This window comes from Corvus brachyrhynchos, unplaced genomic scaffold, assembly GCF_000691975.1.
Source record: "Corvus brachyrhynchos isolate BGI_N302 unplaced genomic scaffold, ASM69197v1 scaffold232, whole genome shotgun sequence".
Classification (NCBI taxonomy): Eukaryota; Metazoa; Chordata; class Aves; order Passeriformes; family Corvidae; genus Corvus; species Corvus brachyrhynchos.
The window spans coordinates 134,667-155,422 of NW_008236771.1; the positions used below are offsets into that span (position 1 = coordinate 134,667).

At 39.6% G+C, this 20,756-nt stretch overlaps 1 protein-coding gene across 1 annotated transcript in view; it reads left to right on the forward strand.

The window, feature by feature from the left end:
• The window catches only part of LOC103611217 (colorectal mutant cancer protein), a 142,200-nt gene that overhangs the window by 87,557 nt on the left and 33,887 nt on the right, over positions 1 to 20,756 (forward strand). Inside the window, 5 exon segments of the mRNA XM_008628701.2 lie at positions 4,436 to 4,599; positions 9,249 to 9,455; positions 18,215 to 18,361; positions 18,664 to 18,753; positions 19,416 to 19,564. Coding sequence (XP_008626923.1) covers positions 4,436 to 4,599; positions 9,249 to 9,455; positions 18,215 to 18,361; positions 18,664 to 18,753; positions 19,416 to 19,564 — 757 coding nt within the window.

The following is a 20,756-nucleotide window of genomic DNA, read 5'->3' on the forward strand; positions in this document are numbered from 1 at the left end:
AGTTAAATGAATTAATCACAATTGATGCTGAGCTTGTACACAACTGTGAACTTACATGTGAAGTAACCTCTCTGCCTTGATTGTAGAATCATATAATGGTTAAGTTTGGGAAAATATCTCTGAGATCATTGAGTCCAGCCATCAACCCAGCACTGCCACCAAGTTCGCCATTAAACCATGTCCTCAGGTGCAGTATCCACATGGTTGGGTGAACACTTTCTGGGATGGTGATTCCAGAATTCCCCTAGGCAGTCTAATCCAATGCTTTACAGCCCTGTCCATGAACATGTTTTTTCTAATCTACAATTTAAACCTCCCCTGGTGCAGCTTGAGGCTGTTTGCTCTTGTCTGGTCACTTTTTAGCTGCGAAAAGAGTCCAACGCTCACCTCACTGCAACCTCTCAGGTAGTGGTAGAGAGCGGTAAGGTCTCCCCTGAGCCTCCATTTCTCCAGAAGCAGACCTTCCTAGCAGAATTCTGGTGTAATCCTCACTATGACAGATTTCCAGAATTCTCTTCAGGACACTATTCCTGTTTTCTGGACTATATTGTTCATAAATGCAAGACCTGCAACAGCACATTTGTATTTACATGTTTGTGATTTCTAGAAACATCGGTACAACAGTATTAATAATGTGACTACAAAGTGTCTGACCTAGGGAATTCAAAATACTTAATAGAAGTTTTTATAGTTATAGAAAATTAATGTTTTACTCAAAAAAGTTAATGTTTACTGTTAAGTTCCTACTTGAACAGATTCTAGTATGAGGACTTTTTTTTCCCTAATTTTCTTCTTACCCAGAAGAAAAAAAAAAAAAACAAAAACAAATTCTCTTTTCAGTATTTATTTTGTCTTCATGAAGTGGAGCTGAACCAGGGTTTGTGGACATAAACAGCAAGTTGTCCATTTAAGTTTGGTCTAACAATGAAAAACACAGCAATAGAATGATGTACAATGTAGAGACCTAGAAGATAAGGGGGCAGATGTGTCTGCCTCAAAAACCAACAGACAGATAGCTCTGGAGCCAGCCAAGGATTGTTGGTAGTAACAGTGAAGGATTGTTGATAATAACACGCTGTGAGGAGGAACAGGATGTAGCTGGAGAAGGGAGCCATGCAGAGGTACAGGCAGCACTTTTCAGGGACAGATGTCCTTGTTTAGTTAAGCACAACACAGCACACAGCAAGTGCAAGGATGAGGCTGAAAAGTGGGCATGTGCTGTAGAGGGGAATCCTGACCACCTAAGACCCCAGAAGCCCTCCCAACCATTTCTAGAAAGGTCTGAAAGAACAGATTGCCCAGGATAACTAATTTGCATAGAAAGTGAGGAACCTATTGTAGGAACCCAGAGTGCCGAGAATATTCCTCTGCCTGTTTTTAAGGGTTCTTACCCCCCTGAACAACACTGTTTCAGCTTCAAACCTTGGGAAAAACTACCAATGATCAGACAAGAACTAGAAAATACAGTGGTGTGAATTAGGTGATAGACTACTATGTAAGATTGTCACAGGGTGAAAATTTAGAGGTGTTGGGCTTCTCTTTGTAGTAAATAGATAAGAGTAAAAAATATCAAAATGGAGGACTGTGGTTGTTCTCTAAACCTTCTTCTCCTTTTTCTACTACTCCATATTCTGCAGTAAAAGTAGTTTGGAATGACTGGATAGAGAATTCTGCAGTTCCTGCCCGTGTTACTGAATAATTGGTAGGAAAGTGAAAATAATATACATTTTTAATGACTATTGGTTAAATTATCTTTAAAAGGCTGTGTAAATCTTGACAATTAGACTTCACTCCTGCTTTCTGTGTTCTGTCTGTACCTGGGTCACGCTGGTGGCTCTGTTCCTCTTATAAGACTTAATAAACAACTATCCGGCAGCATTGAAACTCCAGCAAAAGTCTCAGTTTATCTTTGAAACTCCTTGCAAGGACTTTTAGAAAATTCTCTCCCATCTGGAGGGATTTGATTTATGGCATGGTTCAGTGTCACCTATCTCCAGAGCAGGGAAAACTTACCTATAAACAGGTACCTCCACGCAGCCCAGTGTGCTTGTGCATGTGCAACCCAGCACCCTGAACAGCTGGACCATACCAGAGCCAGGACTGGGTTCTTCTCTCTTCTTCTCTGTGTCTCTCGCCCGTCTCCTTCTCTCTCTTCACTTTCCCACTTTATCCAGAAGCCGCTGCCATGTGCTTATATAGTAGGTCAGGGCCTAACCTGACCCAATTTCCATGCCAGGTGTGTATTTATGAGCTTTCGTGGATCCTCTGACTTCTGTCATTCCTTTGACCACAAGAAGCTGCAAATCTTGGGTGCTTCCTTTTCCTTAAGGGTGGGACTTGCAGGTAGCAATGGACAAAATAAGAATGTTATCCGTAGGGATTCCTGCATTGTTTCCATATTTTCCTTCTATCCATAGACTATCGTTTTTGGGTGTTATTTCCATATTGCTATGAAAATAAATTTCACACACACACATATAGATACAGGAATATGTATAATTTTAAGTCCTGCTAGATATAGGTATATGGGGATAAAAAACCATGCTGTATAACCCATGTGCATGACTTGCTTACTGCCCTAATGGAGTGAGCATCAGTGACTTAGTAAAACCAGTAATACCTCATGACACATTAATGCGTGTGGATCTGTTGCTCTGTTATTGCTACAGGCAATAAAACACCTAGAGTTAGAACTGTGAATGCTCTCCAGTGCGTCTTGCAGAGCTTGTGATTGGGCTGTGATGGTTTTTTGTCAGAAATGGGGTTCTCACATTGTAAACCACTTATTTTATGGGGGAAATGTCACAGTTGAAACAAATCCCAGCAGACAAGGTCTTGCGAAGGTTGTTTAAAAATACAAAATGTTCATTACAGAAGATGTTATGGAAAAAAACAAAACACAAGGTTTTTACAAGTAAGCATACTGCTTGCTATATCCTGCTTGTGAGTGAGTGGTGGTATTATTATAAAGGGCATTTTTTTGTGTTATTATAACACATGGGTGGCTGTTAATCAGGAATTAGTGGAATGACTTCCCAGAAAAAACTTTTATATGTTGACCATTCAAATTTTTCATGCAATGTTGTAACATCATTCTAAACTCTTCTTTTTGGTCAGCAGTAGGTTTGTGTTTATGTGTATTAGGTGGTGGAGTTAGAGTTATGATAATGAGTTTGCAGTTTTTTACTTCTTTTCCTGTCATTCCTTCATCCAGCAGCTCTCAGTCTTTCCTTGCATAGGGAGATTTCAAGGCAGTCTGCAATAATCCGGTGACTCGTGTCTGTTAAAATTCAGACCCAGTTCAATGCACTGCTTTAGTGCCTACAAAAGTGCCTCACGCTGTGAGGCTACCACAAAATTCTGACCATGGTGAGGCTCTTACAGTGGCAGTACAGGAATCACAACTTCCAGCAATAATGCCTGCCACTGTTTTTAGTGGGATAGAGGAGCTGCGGCTGTGCTGTGCTGCCGCCTCATAGTGCACCCCTTGTGTGTTCTGCTGTGGGTAGCTACTGCCAGCTCTTACCTAGCGAGCCAGAAATACTGACTGGCACATCCAGGAGACAGCACAGGGGTGAATTCTGCCACACGTCTGCCTTAGGAACTGCCACTGTTCATCACCAGAGGTGAACTTAAGAAAAACAAAAATAATTTTTGAAGTGAGCTAGCAAGCTACAGAGACCCACTTGTTTTCAGATAGGTGGAGGATGCTATGGCAGTGGGCGCTAGAAGAGGTTTGCCTAAAGACAGGAAAGGAAATAATTCTCTGTGATAGTTTATAATTAAAATAACTTTGTTGTACAAGCTGGTAATATGGCTGTAGTATGGGACATAACAAGCTGTGGTGTTATGATCCCTGAATATTCTGCAGTTTCATTTGAAGGACTAGCTATTAAGATAAAACACAGGCTCTAAGATAGTTGGTAGGGATCATTTCTGTAAACACCATGATTTTTTAGGCAGAACCTAAGTACAACCACAAAAATTCCTCTGAAAAACATCAAGTTAAAACATCACTGAATGTACCAGACAGAAGAATGTTTTTACAGAGACAAAGATATGACATTAACAAAATCAGGATAATAGGCCTTAAATGACCAAAAGAACAACATAAAGAAATGTCACAGAATGTAAGCATGTAATATCTTAAAATGTTCTTCAGAAAAGAGGGGGTTTTGAAGAAAGAATGAACACTTGAGATAAGCTGTGGGGCTGTTATTTGTTGGATGAGAGGTAGCTCATTATTTCAGTTGATGTGATTATGGTTTTTAAGCCTATCAGTTGTCGAGGAAGAAGTGGCAGAGTGCAAGGACATTCTTTGAACAGTATCCAGTCCTGGCTGTTCTGCAGCAGGCACTTCCGGGTTAGGGTTTGTTTTTTCACTGAGTCACTAATTGCTACGATGTTTGTTTTGTTTTGTTTTACTTTCTTTTAGATAACTGTAGTGACTTGAATTCAGAACTGCAGAGAGTGCTGACAGGTCTGGAAAATGTTGTCTGTGGGAGGAAGAAAAGCAGCTGCAGTTTATCGGTGGCAGAAGTGGACAGACACATTGAGCAACTCACTACTGCCAGCGAACACTGTGATTTAGCCATTAAGGTAATGGTAACATTAGGCTCTAAAATGCTGTGTGCTCATTGACTCAGACACCTGGTCACTTCTGCAGTAATCACACCTCGCTTTCAAAGGTGTTAAAAGTACTTCTTCACAGGAGTCAACTCGTGTTCACACTGTGTGTTTGGTAAGTAGCAGCACACCTGTTCTACACCTTCTACGGTCCAGGAGGAGCTACTTTGACCTCAAAACAGAAATATATTTGTCTTACGCTCTTTTCAAAGATAAGAGAAATGGGGATACTCAACATTTAATTTACTTTCTTAAGCAAGTTTGCTTGTCCAGCAAACAAGTTGTCACCTGCCCAAGGTCCTACAGGTAATCATTGACCAGTGAGTGAAAACACCATGTGTATGCCTAGGTTGTGATTGGCTGTCTTAAAATCTAAAGCCGTCCTAGTTCCAGCCAGGAGTGGGTTAATTTTTGCAGTAGCCAGGAGGGGGCATGGCCAGGTTATCTTGTATCCCTCATTTTCCAGGAAGAGGGGAAGGGGTCCCTTCCTGGTTGTGTATTCTTGGGGGTGAGAGCTCTTCTTCAAATTGTACACTTCTTGTACACTCCATTATTAGTATTTTTGCTGTTACTGTTCACTTTCTTACCTCATTCCCGTTTCCAGTAAATAGTTCTTATCTCAACTCCTGATCTTTGCCTTTTGTACCTCTGATATCCCTTTCCATCCCACCATAGGGGATTGGAGAGTGAGTGAGCAGGGTGTGGTTTGGAGTTTCAGTGGGAACACTAAATTGGGGAGCACCACTCCTAAACCACAACAAAAGCTAATTTAACACAAAGCATTTGTTGTGCATTTGCTCAGATGAGATAACTCAGACTCAGGAACAAATAATTCAAGTGCTATCTGTATGTGTTGCATTTATTGTGAATGTAACAGAACAAGGAAAGGGATGTTTCCTGGCACGTGTAACAAAAGGCATTGCAATTCAGAACCTGAAAGCAAGGGAGCCACAGAGAATCTTCCTATATACAGGGGAAAACATGAGAAGGTTTTTTGTGTCAGGTGGAAAGGTGTCAGTGACTCATTTATACAAGAAAAATTGTATTGACAGTTTGCTCTACAAGTGGGGAGGTCTGTGACCATTCTAGATGGCTTTGACAGCCCTTTGTCTTACTACTGGGAGAAGTTCCTTCTGTACCTGGAGGTGTCTGAGAAATATAACAAAATATAAAGAAATTAATGTTGAGTAGTAATTTGAAGAATGTGTGTATATTTGACTTCTGGTCTCTTGGGATCAGTATTAAAGCAGTTTATTTGAATATCTCAGAGGATTAGGACCAGTGCTTTGAATGTTGCCAAGTACTATTTGGAGTTTTAGGGTTAACTGTTTTCAGAAGTCACTGTTCGCCAAAAGAGAGACTGTGGATTCTGGGAAATAGGTAGAGATGAGCCTGTGTGAGGCCCACAGAGGTATCTGAAGTGAGATGTGTTTAATATAGCAAAACCTACATGTAGAGCCTCTCTCTACCATTCCGCTGCAGGTCATTTCTGCTTTCCTGTTTCCTCAGAGAAAAAACAGAGAGATTTTTTAAGTGGGTGGAATCGTGAATGGAAACCTGAAATATTCTGACTGTCTCTTGCCTTGACTATTGACTTCTTTCTTCACCAGCAGACTAATGCATTTAAGTGGTTTAAATCCTTCAGCTTTGGTGGTTAAATTTCACTAGGTTCCTTTTAATGCAGTTGCTGCTGAATTTTTTTTTTTTTTTTTGCTTTTTTATACAAATCATGTGACCCTGGCTAACTCAATTGTTTCTGTCCCACAAAAACTGAAAAGACCTTGAAATTAAATTTATCAGATTGTCTTTCAAACTGAACAGTTACAAAAGCATCCTTTAAGAAAATTTACACAAAATAATCTGGTTAATGTTTCATTTATTTTGGAGAACACAGCAGTAACAGATACCTAACCACTAAAATTTTTCTGATTAAAAAAGCTGTAAATACTTCCAAGCATGAAACATTTAGAACGTGAGAACAGCTGTACTGGGTTGGACCAAAAGTCCATCTGCCTAGTGGCAGATGCTAATGGAAAGACAGCATCAAAAATGACATGCATAGTATGTTCTTCCCCTTCCTTTAAAGGTGCTTCCAGCAAAGTGGGTCTGCAGGGACTTGAACCAAAGATGATGTCTTTGTGTTTAATTGTAATGGATGGAATTTTCTTCCTTATTTATATCTACTGTGTTTTAAAACCTGTCTAAATTTTTGGCTTCCATAAATTCTCTTAGGAGTAAATTCTGCCATTGAGTTACACCATTTGAAGAAGTACTGCTTTTTGGTTCTTTTAAACCTGATACTTGCTGATTTAATCTGATACCATGTCTGTAACACAACACTTCTTTTAAAGAAAATAAGGCAGAGAGCACTGATGGCAGTGTCAGAGACAAGACTGGAATTACCATGATATGACATCCTGTTGCCCTGTGCTCGGAACACGACATTATCATTCAATCCCACACTCTTTGAAATTTTACCTGAATTATCTGCTGTGTAGCAACACATCAGATAAAACTGCTCTGTAATGCTGCTTTGAAGAAAACTAATCAACGTTATTTTACACAGCTGTATCTATGTACAGTGTTTATGTTTCATTTTCCATAGAGGATGGTTGGTAGCATATTGGACTCCGGAGAATTGCTGTAGTAGTAGTGCTCTGAGGAGAAGCAGTGGCTTAGGAAGGGGAGGGGTTGGGAAAATAGCAACACTGGAGCATGGGGAATAAGGAGGAGGGAGGCAGCAGCAGAACTTCGCATTACAGGGATGAGAAAACAGCAGGGGAAGTTCAGTTGGGTGGCGGAGGGAAGAAGGGAGAGAAGAAATCAGCAACAAAGAGGCACTGTTTAAACTAAAGCTGGCATCCTCAAAAGAGAATGCTCCTGCCGTTACAGAGCTTCTCTTTATATCGTGTGATTAACCACCCTGTGCTTATTCAGAACTTGAACTCATCCTCATGCTGTGTTGAAATAATTTACCTTGGCATAATTTCAGACCTATGGGTCCAAGTGAAGCTAATACAAGGGAGAGCTGTGGCTTCTTTCATCTCAGAGATGCTGCAAGGCTCTGCTTTTTCAGAAAAGTCATTTCAGTTTCCTATCAAATCTGTAAGCAGAATTACAGTGTAGATACTCTGTCAATAGTGTTTCATAATTGTGGGTCTAGATGTATTGCAGTTTTATGTAAGAGAGACATGAAATACAATTCAAAAGGATAAACTGAACAAATAATAAAATTTCATTGATACCTCAAAGTCACAGGGTGCTGAAAACACTGGGAAGATTTCTTGCAGAAAAAAAAAAGTTGTGCCTCTAACTAGGTTTGTAATTTTCAGCTGTACTCTAGTTGGTTCTTTTGGTCCCTCCCAATTTAAAGAAATAAACAAGGTAGCAATTTTTGTTATATAGAGAATCAGAGGTTCATAGAATATGCTGAATTGGAAGGGACCCATCAGGATGTAAATGTTCTTTTGAATAAAACAATTAAATAGATTATTATTAACATTGGTGCATGAGTTCTCTTCCATATTAGATGTAAAAGTATAGGCTTTAGCTATAACTTTGTTTTTTTATTAGGCAGTGAAATGAAACTTTCTGCATTGCCAGTGATGTCAAATATTCTTTTGTTTTCCATGTTTCTTCCAATCATTTTAATACACACTGCTCTCCAGGGAGATTCAAAAGCTTATGGGCAACATTTGGAGTGGTTTTGCTTGTTGCAGGTATCTTCCATAGCTGAAGAAACGGAACAGAGGCACAGCACAGACTGGGTAGTAGATTCCAAACTGCACGTTGAGTGTTACGATGTGTTTCAGGATGTTGGGTGGCCAGTCTGACAGTCAGTTCAGGCATGGCAGTATTCCCTTGCTGCTGGTGGGTGCTTGTAGTTTAGTTTCACCCACTGGAAGTTCCTTAATATCCCTCATGCCAAACAGTGCCTACAAGGCGCAGCTCTGAGCACAGAGGTGGGACGGGAAGTGCTGAATGTCATTGTGTCCCAGAGAAACCCAGCCTTTTTTTAGGCACTGGAAAGGCTGTAACATCCCCTGTAAGCCTAGCCAAGGCCAGAGTTCTTTCTTTTATTTTGCTGTCACCTCAAGGAAAGAACATACTCAGGGACATGGGAAAGAAGAGCCCTCTTTTAATCCTCTCCCACTCTTTTCCTTGCCCTTTTCTGGCATTGGTCTAGCAATAAATAAGGCCCCATGCCATGCACATTCACAGGCTGCTCATTTCTGCCTGTTACTCTGCAGGGAAACAATAAATACAGTGCTCGTCCATGACAAGCAGTCATTAATTTGTTCTAAAGTATTCCAAGATTAAACTACCAGGATTGCTGGCATTCACAGGTGACATGTTTTATTTGCGTGTATTTGTCTTTTTTGGTGTTTGTCAGTATGAAATGTTTTAATGAAATGGTCAAACTGTCAAAGAAAATAAGCAATAATTTTGTTTGCTATTACTTGGCAAACAAAAGAAACAAACAAATGGTGTTGAGAGGCTAGGAGTGTATATATTTAAGTGTGTAGAGTTGCCTGTTAACACGTATTTCTGTCCCATCTACCCATTAGTCCTGCTCAATTGTCTTTGCTCCTTTATGTTTGTTGATGACTCTGTTTTTGCAGACCGTGGAGGAGATAGAGGGTGTGCTGGGACGTGACCTTTATCCAAACCTGTCTGAGGAGAGGTCTCGGTGGGAGAAGGAGCTGGCTGGCCTGCGGGAAGAGAATGAGAGCCTCACAGCCATGCTGTGCAGCAAAGAGGAGGAGCTCAACAGGACCAAGGCCACCATGAACGCTGTCCGTGAAGAGAGGGACAGACTGCGTAGAAGGGTAAGGCTGCTGCACAGATGATGCTGCCTTCTTCCTCCAGCCTGTGTGATTTTGTCACCAGAACAGGCTTCTCTTTAATCTCACCTCCTGTGCTGGCTGTAGGGCTTTTTGTTTTTCCAAAGCTGGGCTATACAAATGACAAAATTAGGACAGAACTGAACATAATTGAAAAAGAGTGTGTGACAAACAGCCAACGTGCACAACAACCTGATTTCAGAAATCGTGTGTTAACAGAAAAACTGATACTCATCTTCAAGGAAGCATATGTAACTTGGCTATAGAGAAAGCAGATGTTCATCCAGTGAACTTTCCTATGAGGCTCTCTTTTCCTGTAAACAACAAATATTTCTTTGTTTTTTGATGGGAATTCAGTTTGTGACTAGGAGAAAGAAAAAGACCAGGACTCCTGTCAGTGGGTAATAATTCACCCACTGAACAATAAGTAGTTCCAGCCATGTCCTGCTTCCCTATCTACATTTTATGATGCTTTAAGGTCAGATGAAGGTTTTGTGCTTTGTGTGGAGTCCAAAGTAAAAAAAAAAGGGGGGGAGAAATTTGTTCGCAAAAAAAGATGAAAGATCCAAGAGAATGTGACCTCAATCTCAGTTACTTTTAAAATCTGTTAACTTTGTACCTGTTAAATTTGCAGTGTTTTGGCTAGATATGAAGTATCTTTGTTTTTGAAACAGGCAGTTTAGGGTTCATGTTCAGTCTGAATGACAAGTCAGACCACCATATCATGGTAAATTATTGCAAGTATTACTCTTTACCAACTGGCAGCAGATGAGGTTTTTTTGGTGTTCTAAACCAACACTGTTCTGCAGTGACGGTGCCATTTTAGTGTGAACCTGCATTGTGTGAGATTTCCAGTCTTCAGATAAGAAGCCTCAAATTACCTTTTCAAAACTGTCTATCCTCTCCTAACACTAAAAAGGCATGTGTGATGAGGCAAGAATAGTAATCTCCTATTGTATAAAGCAAGACCACTTCAACTTTTCCTTTGTAAATTTTTGTCTTATTATATACCATAGGCTGTTTTCAGTCCTGGAATTTTTGGACTGATTTTATAGTGACAATTTTTTTTAGCGGAGGCAATACTACCCCTTGAGCTACAGAAGTAGCATTGGTGGACTGGCTGGATTGTTGCCAAATTGAGGGGGTGGACACCAACACAAGCAGGCAGAAAATAGAAGCGTGTGCTTGAGAAATTTGCTTACACGAATGCAGATATTGACACTACAGGTGATACAGATCAATACCTAGATACCCAACAAGAAAAAGATAGCTGACCTTGAGCACAGAAAAAGATTCATGTTTTGAGAAGTATGGCATGCAAGCTAAGGGGCTTGAAAGAATGGTCACAAGAATTTATGCTGACAGCTCCTCAGTTCAGAAACAGAAAAGGGGAGAGAGTTGGTGTTGTACCCTCAGGGATCAGCATGGCTGAGCCATGGTGGCAAATTCAGTTCGATGAGGTACCAGTAGAGACTGGAAAAACTGTATAAAGAGTAGCAAGATCTGATCTGGAATGTTATATGTCATTCTTATCTCTTATGCATGTAAAGATGCAGTTTAATTTGGCAGAAAATGATGTACACAATGGTCAGAGAAATGGGCATTATCTGTGGAGAAGGGACTTGTCCTGTTCAGCATGGCGAAATAAAATCTTAGTTTGTTTTCTCTTTACAAGTGCTAGAGAAATAAAATAAAGATGGGAGTAATGGCCCTCTAAACTTAGGGACAAAACTGGAGCAAGAACAGATTAATATGAACCACTTGTGGCTATATGAGGCCAGAAGTTAGACTGTGAAGTGTCTAAGAGGCAAGAAGATCGTGGTTCTGAAGAAACAGTAAGGAGTAACGCTACCGACTAACTACTTTCTAAATGGAGCTTTAAAATATTAAAGTTATGTTTGTATAATATACGACCTGTTAAAACCAGGATCATTATATTAGGATTGTATCCGAAGGAAAGCAGAAAAAGCCAGATTAACATAGCTGCAATAATGCTAGAGCCAGCCTTAGCATCTTTTCACAATTCTGCTATGTTTTGTCTGGCTGCCAGCAGTGCCAGTTCTCTATTATGGAAGCATCTCTGGTGGAAACAGAATCAAGGTCATCAACTTGTTTCAGTTGTTTGCAGCTACAGAGGACTTTACTGAAATCTGGTAATTAATATGATCCTTATGCAGAACAACTGATTTATTGCCCCCACCAGAGAAGCTAGTTCATGACATATGACCCTGTCTGCACACTATGTAATTGTTGCACTGGAGACTGTATTTGCATTTTTAATGTAGCTTCATGTCCATAGTGGCAACAAAATAAATGTTTTCTGTGACCTATGAAATATTTTCTCTATGCCATCTGAACTCAAGAGTCACTTCAAATTATTTCCCTGGAGAGTGGGAAAGGAGGTTCAACTAAAATTTAGTTACTGTCTTTCTCAAATTAAATTGGGTGAAGTGAACAAGCTTGAAGTTGACCAGATCAATAGGTCTGTTTCTTCAGACCAATGCTCATAATCAAGCAGAGTGCTTTCAATACATTTTTTCTCAGGCTTGTTGGAGATTTAATTTAATTAGGTATTTACTGCACTCAGTTAACAGATTGAACTGCTCTCTGGAACAGAAGCTAAGAAACAACATACATTCAGGTTTGTTTCCCACAGGTCATTAGTGAATGAGGTAATTGCTTACTTCTGTAGGTTGTCTGCAGTGTGACAGCTAATTTCATAGTGCAGAGGTTTATTTTACCTCTGTATTACATTGCTGCATTGAAAATAAAATCTGCTTAGGTCTGGGCTGGTCAGTGTCCTAGAAACTGCTTACGCATAGCTGACCATAATCCTGAGTCCAGTAATACAGATAAGATGGTGGGGAACTTCTGTACCAGTTTGTGGGATTAATATTGTTACTATGTGAGAATAAGGTTGTAATCAGGTCAGCACTATTTACAACTGCTGTATAGAGTAACAGGCTTAAGTAGTAGAAGAAAAGGTACTGTTTGTGTTCTTATGCAAAAGCCCATGTATTCAGCAGGGGATTCAAATGAGCAGCTGTGAAACAGCATATAAATTCCATTGTGACTGCAAAGTAAAAATTGTGGGTTTTTTAGTTACTGCCTGTGAAAGTTGCCAGATGAGTGGTACCTCAGCACAGTCCGAAGGAGCTGGTTAGCATAAGAAGCAGCAGATGTGGGCAGCATTCAGGCTTCCTTGAGGCTGTTCTGAAGAACTAAGTCTGAAGTGAAAAGGCAGTTCCAGCGCTGGAAGTCTGTTAAGTCTGTTCTCTGCATGAGCCATATGTCAGCTTGTTCGGTTAATCCCGTGCTTCTAGTTGTGAGGATTGTTCTGTACCTGCTTCAAATCAGCTGAAATTGCCAAACTGACCAGAACAAAAACATTTCATTAGCTGTCTTCAACTAAGACCCTAAATAAAACATAATCTGTGGAGCAGTGGAAAATTAGCATTTTCTGTGTGATCCCATCAGCTGCCCACATTTCCCACTCCAGAAAACTTTGATTTTAGCAGAGGGCTCCCACAAAATACGTGGTTCTTGTGGGGAGTTGAAACCTACCCCTACCACAGCAGGACTCAGATCCTTGGCCTTACAGGTATTCTTGGGCCCACACTGTTCTCAGGTGACACAAAGCTGGCAGGATCTGCTGGTCTCTCTTTGTTTTGTTGTCATTCCTGTTGGGATCAGAAGGTATTGTTCCAGATTGCTGGAGAACACTGATGCATTACGGGCCTTTAGAGATTATTATCTGCTTGCACAGCTGAAAGTGATCCTGGAGCTGTTCTGTTCCTTGTCTCTTGATGAGCACCAGAAACCTGAGGTAGCAGCCCAAAGCTATTTCCATTCTCTGCCTCCTTCAGTTGCATGGTATTTGCTTATGCAGCAGCATCTCCTCTTGGGTGTCAACAATGTAGAGTTTTACTTCTGTTTACAAGCTTGCATGCAGATACTCAGTGTTTAGTGAACCTTACAGATACCAGAAAAGATTTCTTTACCATACTCAGTCGATCACAACAGACAATACAGGAACTCAGACTTTGTTTGCTCTGGTGCTCATGATATAGGAGAGGCTAAAAATTATCTGCCTGAAAATAGTCACCACTAGGACTGAATGAAAGGTAAGGGGTTCTTTTGGCTGGAAAGGATCCTCGCCACTCAGAGCAGCTTGAATTGTTACACTCGTGTTTGATTTGGCATCTTCTCCTCCACAGATCTGCAGTATGCATGAATAAATTAGAAAGTGGGAGAGGTTCACTCCCTGTGGTTTGTTGTACTTCATCTTCCTCCTCTGTATAATAAGGGAAAGGAAATGAAGCAGCATTAAAATGCTGGGGGGAAAAGTGCTGTTACTTGAAGGGTTCAAAGGTACTGTTTGATTAAACAGGTCACAAGTAGGGTAGAACAAAAAGAATCTCAGGCATGTCCCTCATTTGAAACTGGTTTTGGAAAAAAAGCAGCAGGTGTCCTTTGAATGTGGAAATCAGTGACAAAAACAGGCAGTTTGTAGCTGTGGTTTTTTATTTAGGTTATGTTAATGAATCATGTAGTTGTCACTATGTGTGTGTAAAATAAAAAACCTAAAAACATGCTTCTCAGAGTCATGGTTACAAATAATAAAAGTATTCCACTGAGGTATTTTTCTGTAGCCCATGATACCTTTGGACAAACATGTCTGTGGCACCTGTTAATAGCTTATTAAGTCTTTCATAAATTGAACATTGCTGTAGTGTGTCAGCCCTTTTCTCCTCTATCCTTGCTTGCTCTTTATTTAGTTCTTAAGATGGTAAGAAATTACCCTTAATTTTTCACTATTGCTTACTCCAATTCTCAGCATTCAAAGGAAAAAAACTAGAAATGCAGCTAAACAATTGGTTCAATTGCAAAACATCAAATATTAATAAGTGATATTTCCAGTTACTTATGTTTATATCAGTAGCTTGAGAACATCTGTTTGCATCTGACTTTTTTTTGGTATCTAGGCTGTCCATTGCTCTGAAACCTAATAGCTCTGTTGCCTTGTGTCTCACTTAATGCACCTGTTCCTGCTCTTTCCAGGTTCCAGCACTTTTTTACTTCTTTAGTTTCTTGGACTTCCTCCAACCATTTAGAAGATTTTTCTTTTTTTACTGGATTTCACAGACATTTCCCTGGATTTCTCCTTTTTCCCTCCATTCTCAACCCCTTTTTTTTTCTGATCATATAATAAGATCTGCTTGCCAGACAGTTTCCACCTCATTTTAGTGCTTCAGGAGTTTATGGCAATTTTTATACCCTTCTGCATGTTTCTGTTTTTAAACTAGTATGATACAAGGATTCAGTAAATTTTTCTTTAAATCCTTCCTAGTTATTCCTCCTCCCAAACACAGAAATCAACACTTTTCCTGTCTTCTAATGTAACTTTTTTTGGGTTTGTTTCTGTACTTGTCTTTACCCATTGCATTTTGCCAATTTTGTCATCGATTTCCTGTAAGATATTCCCTTCCTCTCTCCCCCATTTCCAGGAGGTTTTTTTGTGTCTCATGTGCAGTACTGCAGTTTACCTTCATTCTACGAGTTAACCTTTACAATAATTTATATTACGTTGGTAATGATGCTCAGGACTGTTTATACAGGGGGTCAGACAATTTTTAATCATGCTTTTAAAACCAGTCTTTTCATAACCCATGCATTCACCAAACCAGAGAAGAAAATGATTCTTCCAAATTCTGGTTTGTGTTTGGGATATTTTTCTTTTCTTTGGTCATTCTTTATTTTTTCTGTAGAGTAGCTACCAGTGTGGAAAAATAAATTTTGAGGAGATGCTGCATACTGCTCTTTTTACAATGGAAGTTTTAGTGACCAGAGATAGTTACCTAAGGTATCTCTGAGCAGTGTGGTAGGTGGGCAGCCCAGTCATGAGATGCTCGGTGAATGTAGGAATTGTGAGATGGGTGATTTTACAGGTCAGACAAACTTGCCCTGTTATCCTGCTCAGAATTACCATCTAGTACTCAGTGTTGCTAAAATTAGCACAGTTATTTGTAGCAGTCAATTCAGCATGTAATTTCACAAATGAAGGCCTGAATTAGTAAATATGTCAAGAAGCATAGATAAGCAGACAGCTTCTTCAAGTTGTGGTTGCTTCTACGATACGATATTAAAGCAGTGAGTTGCACAGATTAACAACTGTGCTGTGCTCTGAGTTTTCTTCTGGAAATGCTTTCCTGAGCAAAGCTTTACCTGACTACACTCCTAGCTGTGTTCGTTGTTCTGTCTGTTGCCAGTGTTGTTTTACAGATCTGTATGAATAATTAGCTTTGTAATCCTGGCCAATAGTCACTGCCCAGTAAGAAAACACACAGTAAAGGAAACCTATCTGCATTAGAGTTTTGTGTGATACAGTCTTTGCATAAGGTAGTTTTAAACTTCAGAGTCTACCAACACTTGGCATTTAAGCAACTTTACCACTCTCTTTCCTGGTTGCACTTAAATTAGGAATGTTACTTGCTTTTGGACTGGAATCTTTCAGGACTGACTTCTGAGTGTAGGTGAATATTTTAGCGATTTTTAAGTTGGACATGGAAGCTTTATTTTATAAAGAATGCATCTCAATAGTCTTCCTTTTTGTTTGCTTTTAAACAGTGCTGTAAAATAAGCACTTAGAGAATTCAATTTGGAACAGCCTGGGTAAAAAAAAAAGTAATAAATGGCAATTTCGACTTAATGAAGTTCTGGGTTTGCTTTTTTTATTTTTTTTTCAGTGTTAATGCCACAGTACAAATCCTATCTGCACTGACATTCCACATCTGCAAGCAAAAATATGCACGCATGGTTTATTTCAGCTTTATGCATATCAACAGGCTGAAATTACTGGTTTGCACCAGTAGAGCACTTCTGTCCTTAAGGTTTGCATTAGTGCAGCTGTACCCATGTTGAAGCTAAATATGTCAGTATTTAGAACAAAGGAGGCTTCAGCTGCAAATTTGTAGAAGACACTTGGTATGAATGTGCACTTCGTACACTCTGCTCAGTTAACTTCATGGTATAATTACAGTTAAAATGTATAATTCTGGGTCAAGCACCCATATCCATTTTTCAACAAGTTACTTTAAACATTGGGGAATTTGATTTTGAGGTTTTGTGTGCTTTAGTTGTTTGGAATAATTTTGTTCAAGGTGTAATGTTCCTCCACAACTGAACAGGGAACTTAGGAGTGCAGTTTGACTTTTATGTGCTTTTAATGTTGCTTTTTAAAAATACCATCTTATGTAAAACACACAGGGTTTTTTTCTTTTTTTTTTTTGTAATTTGCAAATACTTAAAAATTCTTTTGACACTAAGTGCACAGGCAGTCTGTCTTTCAGTTTGTATATGACAGAGGGAGAGGCAGGAATACTCTTCAGGAAATAGAAGCAGGCTGTAGAGGATGGTAGGTGGCATAAGATACTGCTTTGGTGACTGGAGAACACTCCAACTTGAGCTCTTTCCTCTGTGCAGTAGGTTGAAGCATCTGTTGTGCAGAGAACACATGACTGCTGCTGCTGCTGCTTCAAGCAGAGATTGATAAAACATTGTCCAGATGCACCTCCACCTAAGAAAGTCTAAGCTTTAATGCAACTTTAATTTTGGGGTTTTTTGACTAAGGGGCTTCAGCTTGCTTAGTTAGTTCCTTGTATAAATGTATTTAGTATAAAATCCCACCTTGCTTTAGAAAGTAGGAATCACAGTTGCATTTCATGCTACATACATGGGAAGATGCAAAATAGGCTGAACTTCACTTGACTGGACTTCTGATGAAATTTCACCGGTTCTGTTTTGTAGAGGGACTGTTCCAATGAAATCACATAGAAACCTCTGTTTTTAAGGAAAATTGTGTTCAGGGCAACTTCCTCTTTAGATGGTTTCCTTCGCCTTCTCCCATCTCACACTCTGAGATCTGTGGGAAAAGTGAGCTCTGTCTCTTTACCTTGTGTCATAACTGTTGTGTTAAGCAGACCATTTATTCCTTGTCTATTAAGAATTATTCCAAGGTAAACACTATAATCTTTAGCACAGCTGTAGTTTGGCTCCTGCAGACCTTTCTTTCTTTTTTTTTTTTTTTAACCTTTTAAACTGAAAATCTTTTGACTTCAGTTCTGTAAGTACCTGATGTGTTACGAGGACCATGCAGTGTTTGCAGTGTACATTTACAGAGAGCTTTTGCAGACTGTTGGTTGAGTTCTTTGCTGGTTTGGGTTTTGTTTTTTTTTTCCTGTACGTTGCTCACTAAATGGTAGTTTTACTTGACTGTAGTTCTGACGCATGATTAATGTTTGAATTTCTTTAACCTTTAAATATGACCAAGTCATCATGTGATTTATTTATGTCAAGAGGGTTTTTCAGCACTGGAGTTTTCTATTAACAGGAGGATTGTTATTTGATTTGTTTAGCCATCATTATCTTAGGCTGGAGCATTAGCTTTACCCCAGAGAGAATAACTCCTATACCTATAGTACATCTGAAACTTTGAGTAATTATTCTTCAGTGTTATGTTTGCATATTTCCACATTGCAAATAGTTCAAAAAACTGACAGCAGTGGGATTTTAAAATAGCCTTCACTCATCTGCTCCCCACGTGAAAACTTCACGGCCACCACAGTACAAAAATGTAACTTCTGTGCTGAAGCCAGAAGCAATTAGACGTGGCTAGACAATGAGAAAATCTCCAGACTATTTAAACCATAAAAGTGGAAAAATCAGAATGTTATGTTTTAATTCAGGTTCGGGAGCTGCAGACTCGTTTGCAGAGCGTGCAGGCTACGGGCCCGTCCAGCCCGAGCCGTCTCACTCCTGCCAACCGCCCCGTTAACCCCAGCACCGGAGAGCTGAGCACCAGCAGCAGCAGCAACGACATTCCCATCGCCAAGGTGGGGATTTTTTGTTTGTAACCCTCCTCATGACCTGGGGAAAGCAGGCTTCATTTTGTGCTGTGTAAATGTGGGAGATGTTAACTGGGAGATGTCCAAGGGAGTCCTAAGCAGGTCTGTGAACTTGAGCTGTGGAAAGGAATTAAACATTATTGATTGTAGTTCTCTCGGTTACAACACAGGACTCAATTCTCTAGTAGTTTGCTTCAGCTTTGCAAGTGTAACTAGAGAATACATGGGTTTTGTGTGATCTTTATGGGGTGTGTGCTGCTGTATAACCTGTGCAGCATTCTGCCTTACAGATTGCTGAAAGAGTGAAGTTGTCAAAGACAAGATCAGAGTCTTCATCATCTGATAGACCTGTCTTAGGATCAGAAATTAGCAGCATAGGGGTAAGGACTGAAAACTGTGTGCATGCATGATCCATGTTCCAATAAAAGCATTGTTTTCTTAATAAAATTAATATATGAACTACCTGAAAATACTTTAAAAGCTAGTTTGAGGAAAATATTTCAACAAACAATATTTCACCCAGTATTAAGATCTCATTTTCTCGTAACTAGTGGATAGAAATCTCTCTCCTGAGTGACTTCAAGAGGAAAATTTTGGAGTCAGTTCCTCCAAAATACTCTTCAAGAAGACTCTCCAGTTGCATTTCACAACTTTCAACCAACAGCAAACTGGATTCTGCTTTTGAAATCCAATGTAAATCAGTAATGCTGTTGTTACTGTGTGTTAGTATTTGTTTTACTGAAGAACTTGGCTCTAACCCTTTGCTATGCTCTCAAGAACATAAATAACTTGCATAGTAGGCTTTTTAAAAGTATAATGAAATAATGGACTTCACCCTTGGTTAGTAGAATTTTAGAACAAAATGGCTTCTAAAAATGGAATCTTGTAAATATTCTATTCAATGTAAAATTCATAACAAAAACTGAATAATGAATGCCTTGAAGGGAGTGCATGCAAGCAAATGCGGTTCTCAATGCAGAAAGTATCTGGGAGAAATCCAGTGGGTATCCATTCACAATGATCTGTTAACTGCCCTGTGCAGGTGTCTAGTACCGTGGCTGAACATTTGGCACATTCCCTCCAAGACTGCTCAAACATTCAGGAAATCTTCCAGACCCTCTATTCACATGGATCTGCTATCTCTGAAAGTAAAATCCGAGAGTTTGAAGTGGAGACGGAGAGATTAAATAGGTGAGCTGGAAAGTTAGATGTGCTCACACATGTTGTCTTCTGTTAGCTTTGTTAAAGTTGGCTGCTTTTTTACCCTTTTGGAACATTTCTTAGTTCAGTTTCAGCTCAGCTGTGGGAGCTGCAGATAAACATGGAATGTGGTTGCTGAAGAGGAGATTGAATTGTGTGCTAATGATTCTTTCCATGAGTATGAGTTTGTTCTTTATTAGATCAGCATGGCACCTTCCCTTGTCTGAACTGTGGAGTGTCCCTTCTCTGTGCCTGACCAAGTAGTCATGGTATCAGTTTTCATAAGACACATCACTCCTTGAAATAAGGACTCCCATAACTTAGTCTGAATCATTCTGGAATTATCTCGCTTTGTTTTGTCCTGAGGAAACAGAAGAATAGCATTTAACCGTCTCGATAAATGTACTGATATGTGATGGTGTTGCATATATACCAGGAAATAGGTTTCTGTCTGTAGAAGAGAGATTGCAGCTTTCTGATTGCAGTTAAAATACTGCTGGGGTTACCCTTCAGCAAGCTCTATCAAAACCAGTGTTTTGTGTCTTTTTTGGCACATAAAATCAAAACTCTGGATCACGAACGTGAGAATCATGTCTCAGCGTGCCTCTATCCAAATTCTGTCTTCCCCACACCTCGCTCAAATTTAGTCTGATCAGTACAATATCCCTTTATTTATAGCTCATGTTTTTGTAGTGCTGCAAAACGTGATCCTTGTTTTCTTTTTTTTTTTTTTTCTTGTCTTCTGCACACTGCACAATTATGCTTTGACAGCATGTATCATTATAGAAGATGTCAAGATACAGAAAGTGACGAGTTGTAGCAGCTAGAAAAGTCAGTGCTTTATTCTGGTAACTGAACAAATGGTATACTAGCCATTCTCATTGTTCTTTTTCAAGAAGTCAGTGATTTTAGAGTCCTGGATGGCATGGATTTCTTCATTAGCTACCTGTGCAAGGTTTCAAATTGTTGGTCTCTCTCATTTTGGTATATATCCAATTTTTACAGTTAGGCATAGTACATCTCAGTTGTCAGCAGAGAGAATAAACAGTAATACTGGTATTCTGAATCTTCATTTTCATGTTCACAGTTAATCTCATTGAGAAGGTTATTATGGTTAAGCTTCTGTTTGACTGTTGCCTGAACATTTGAAGATTACATTGCCCCACTGAAACCTCATTTGTAG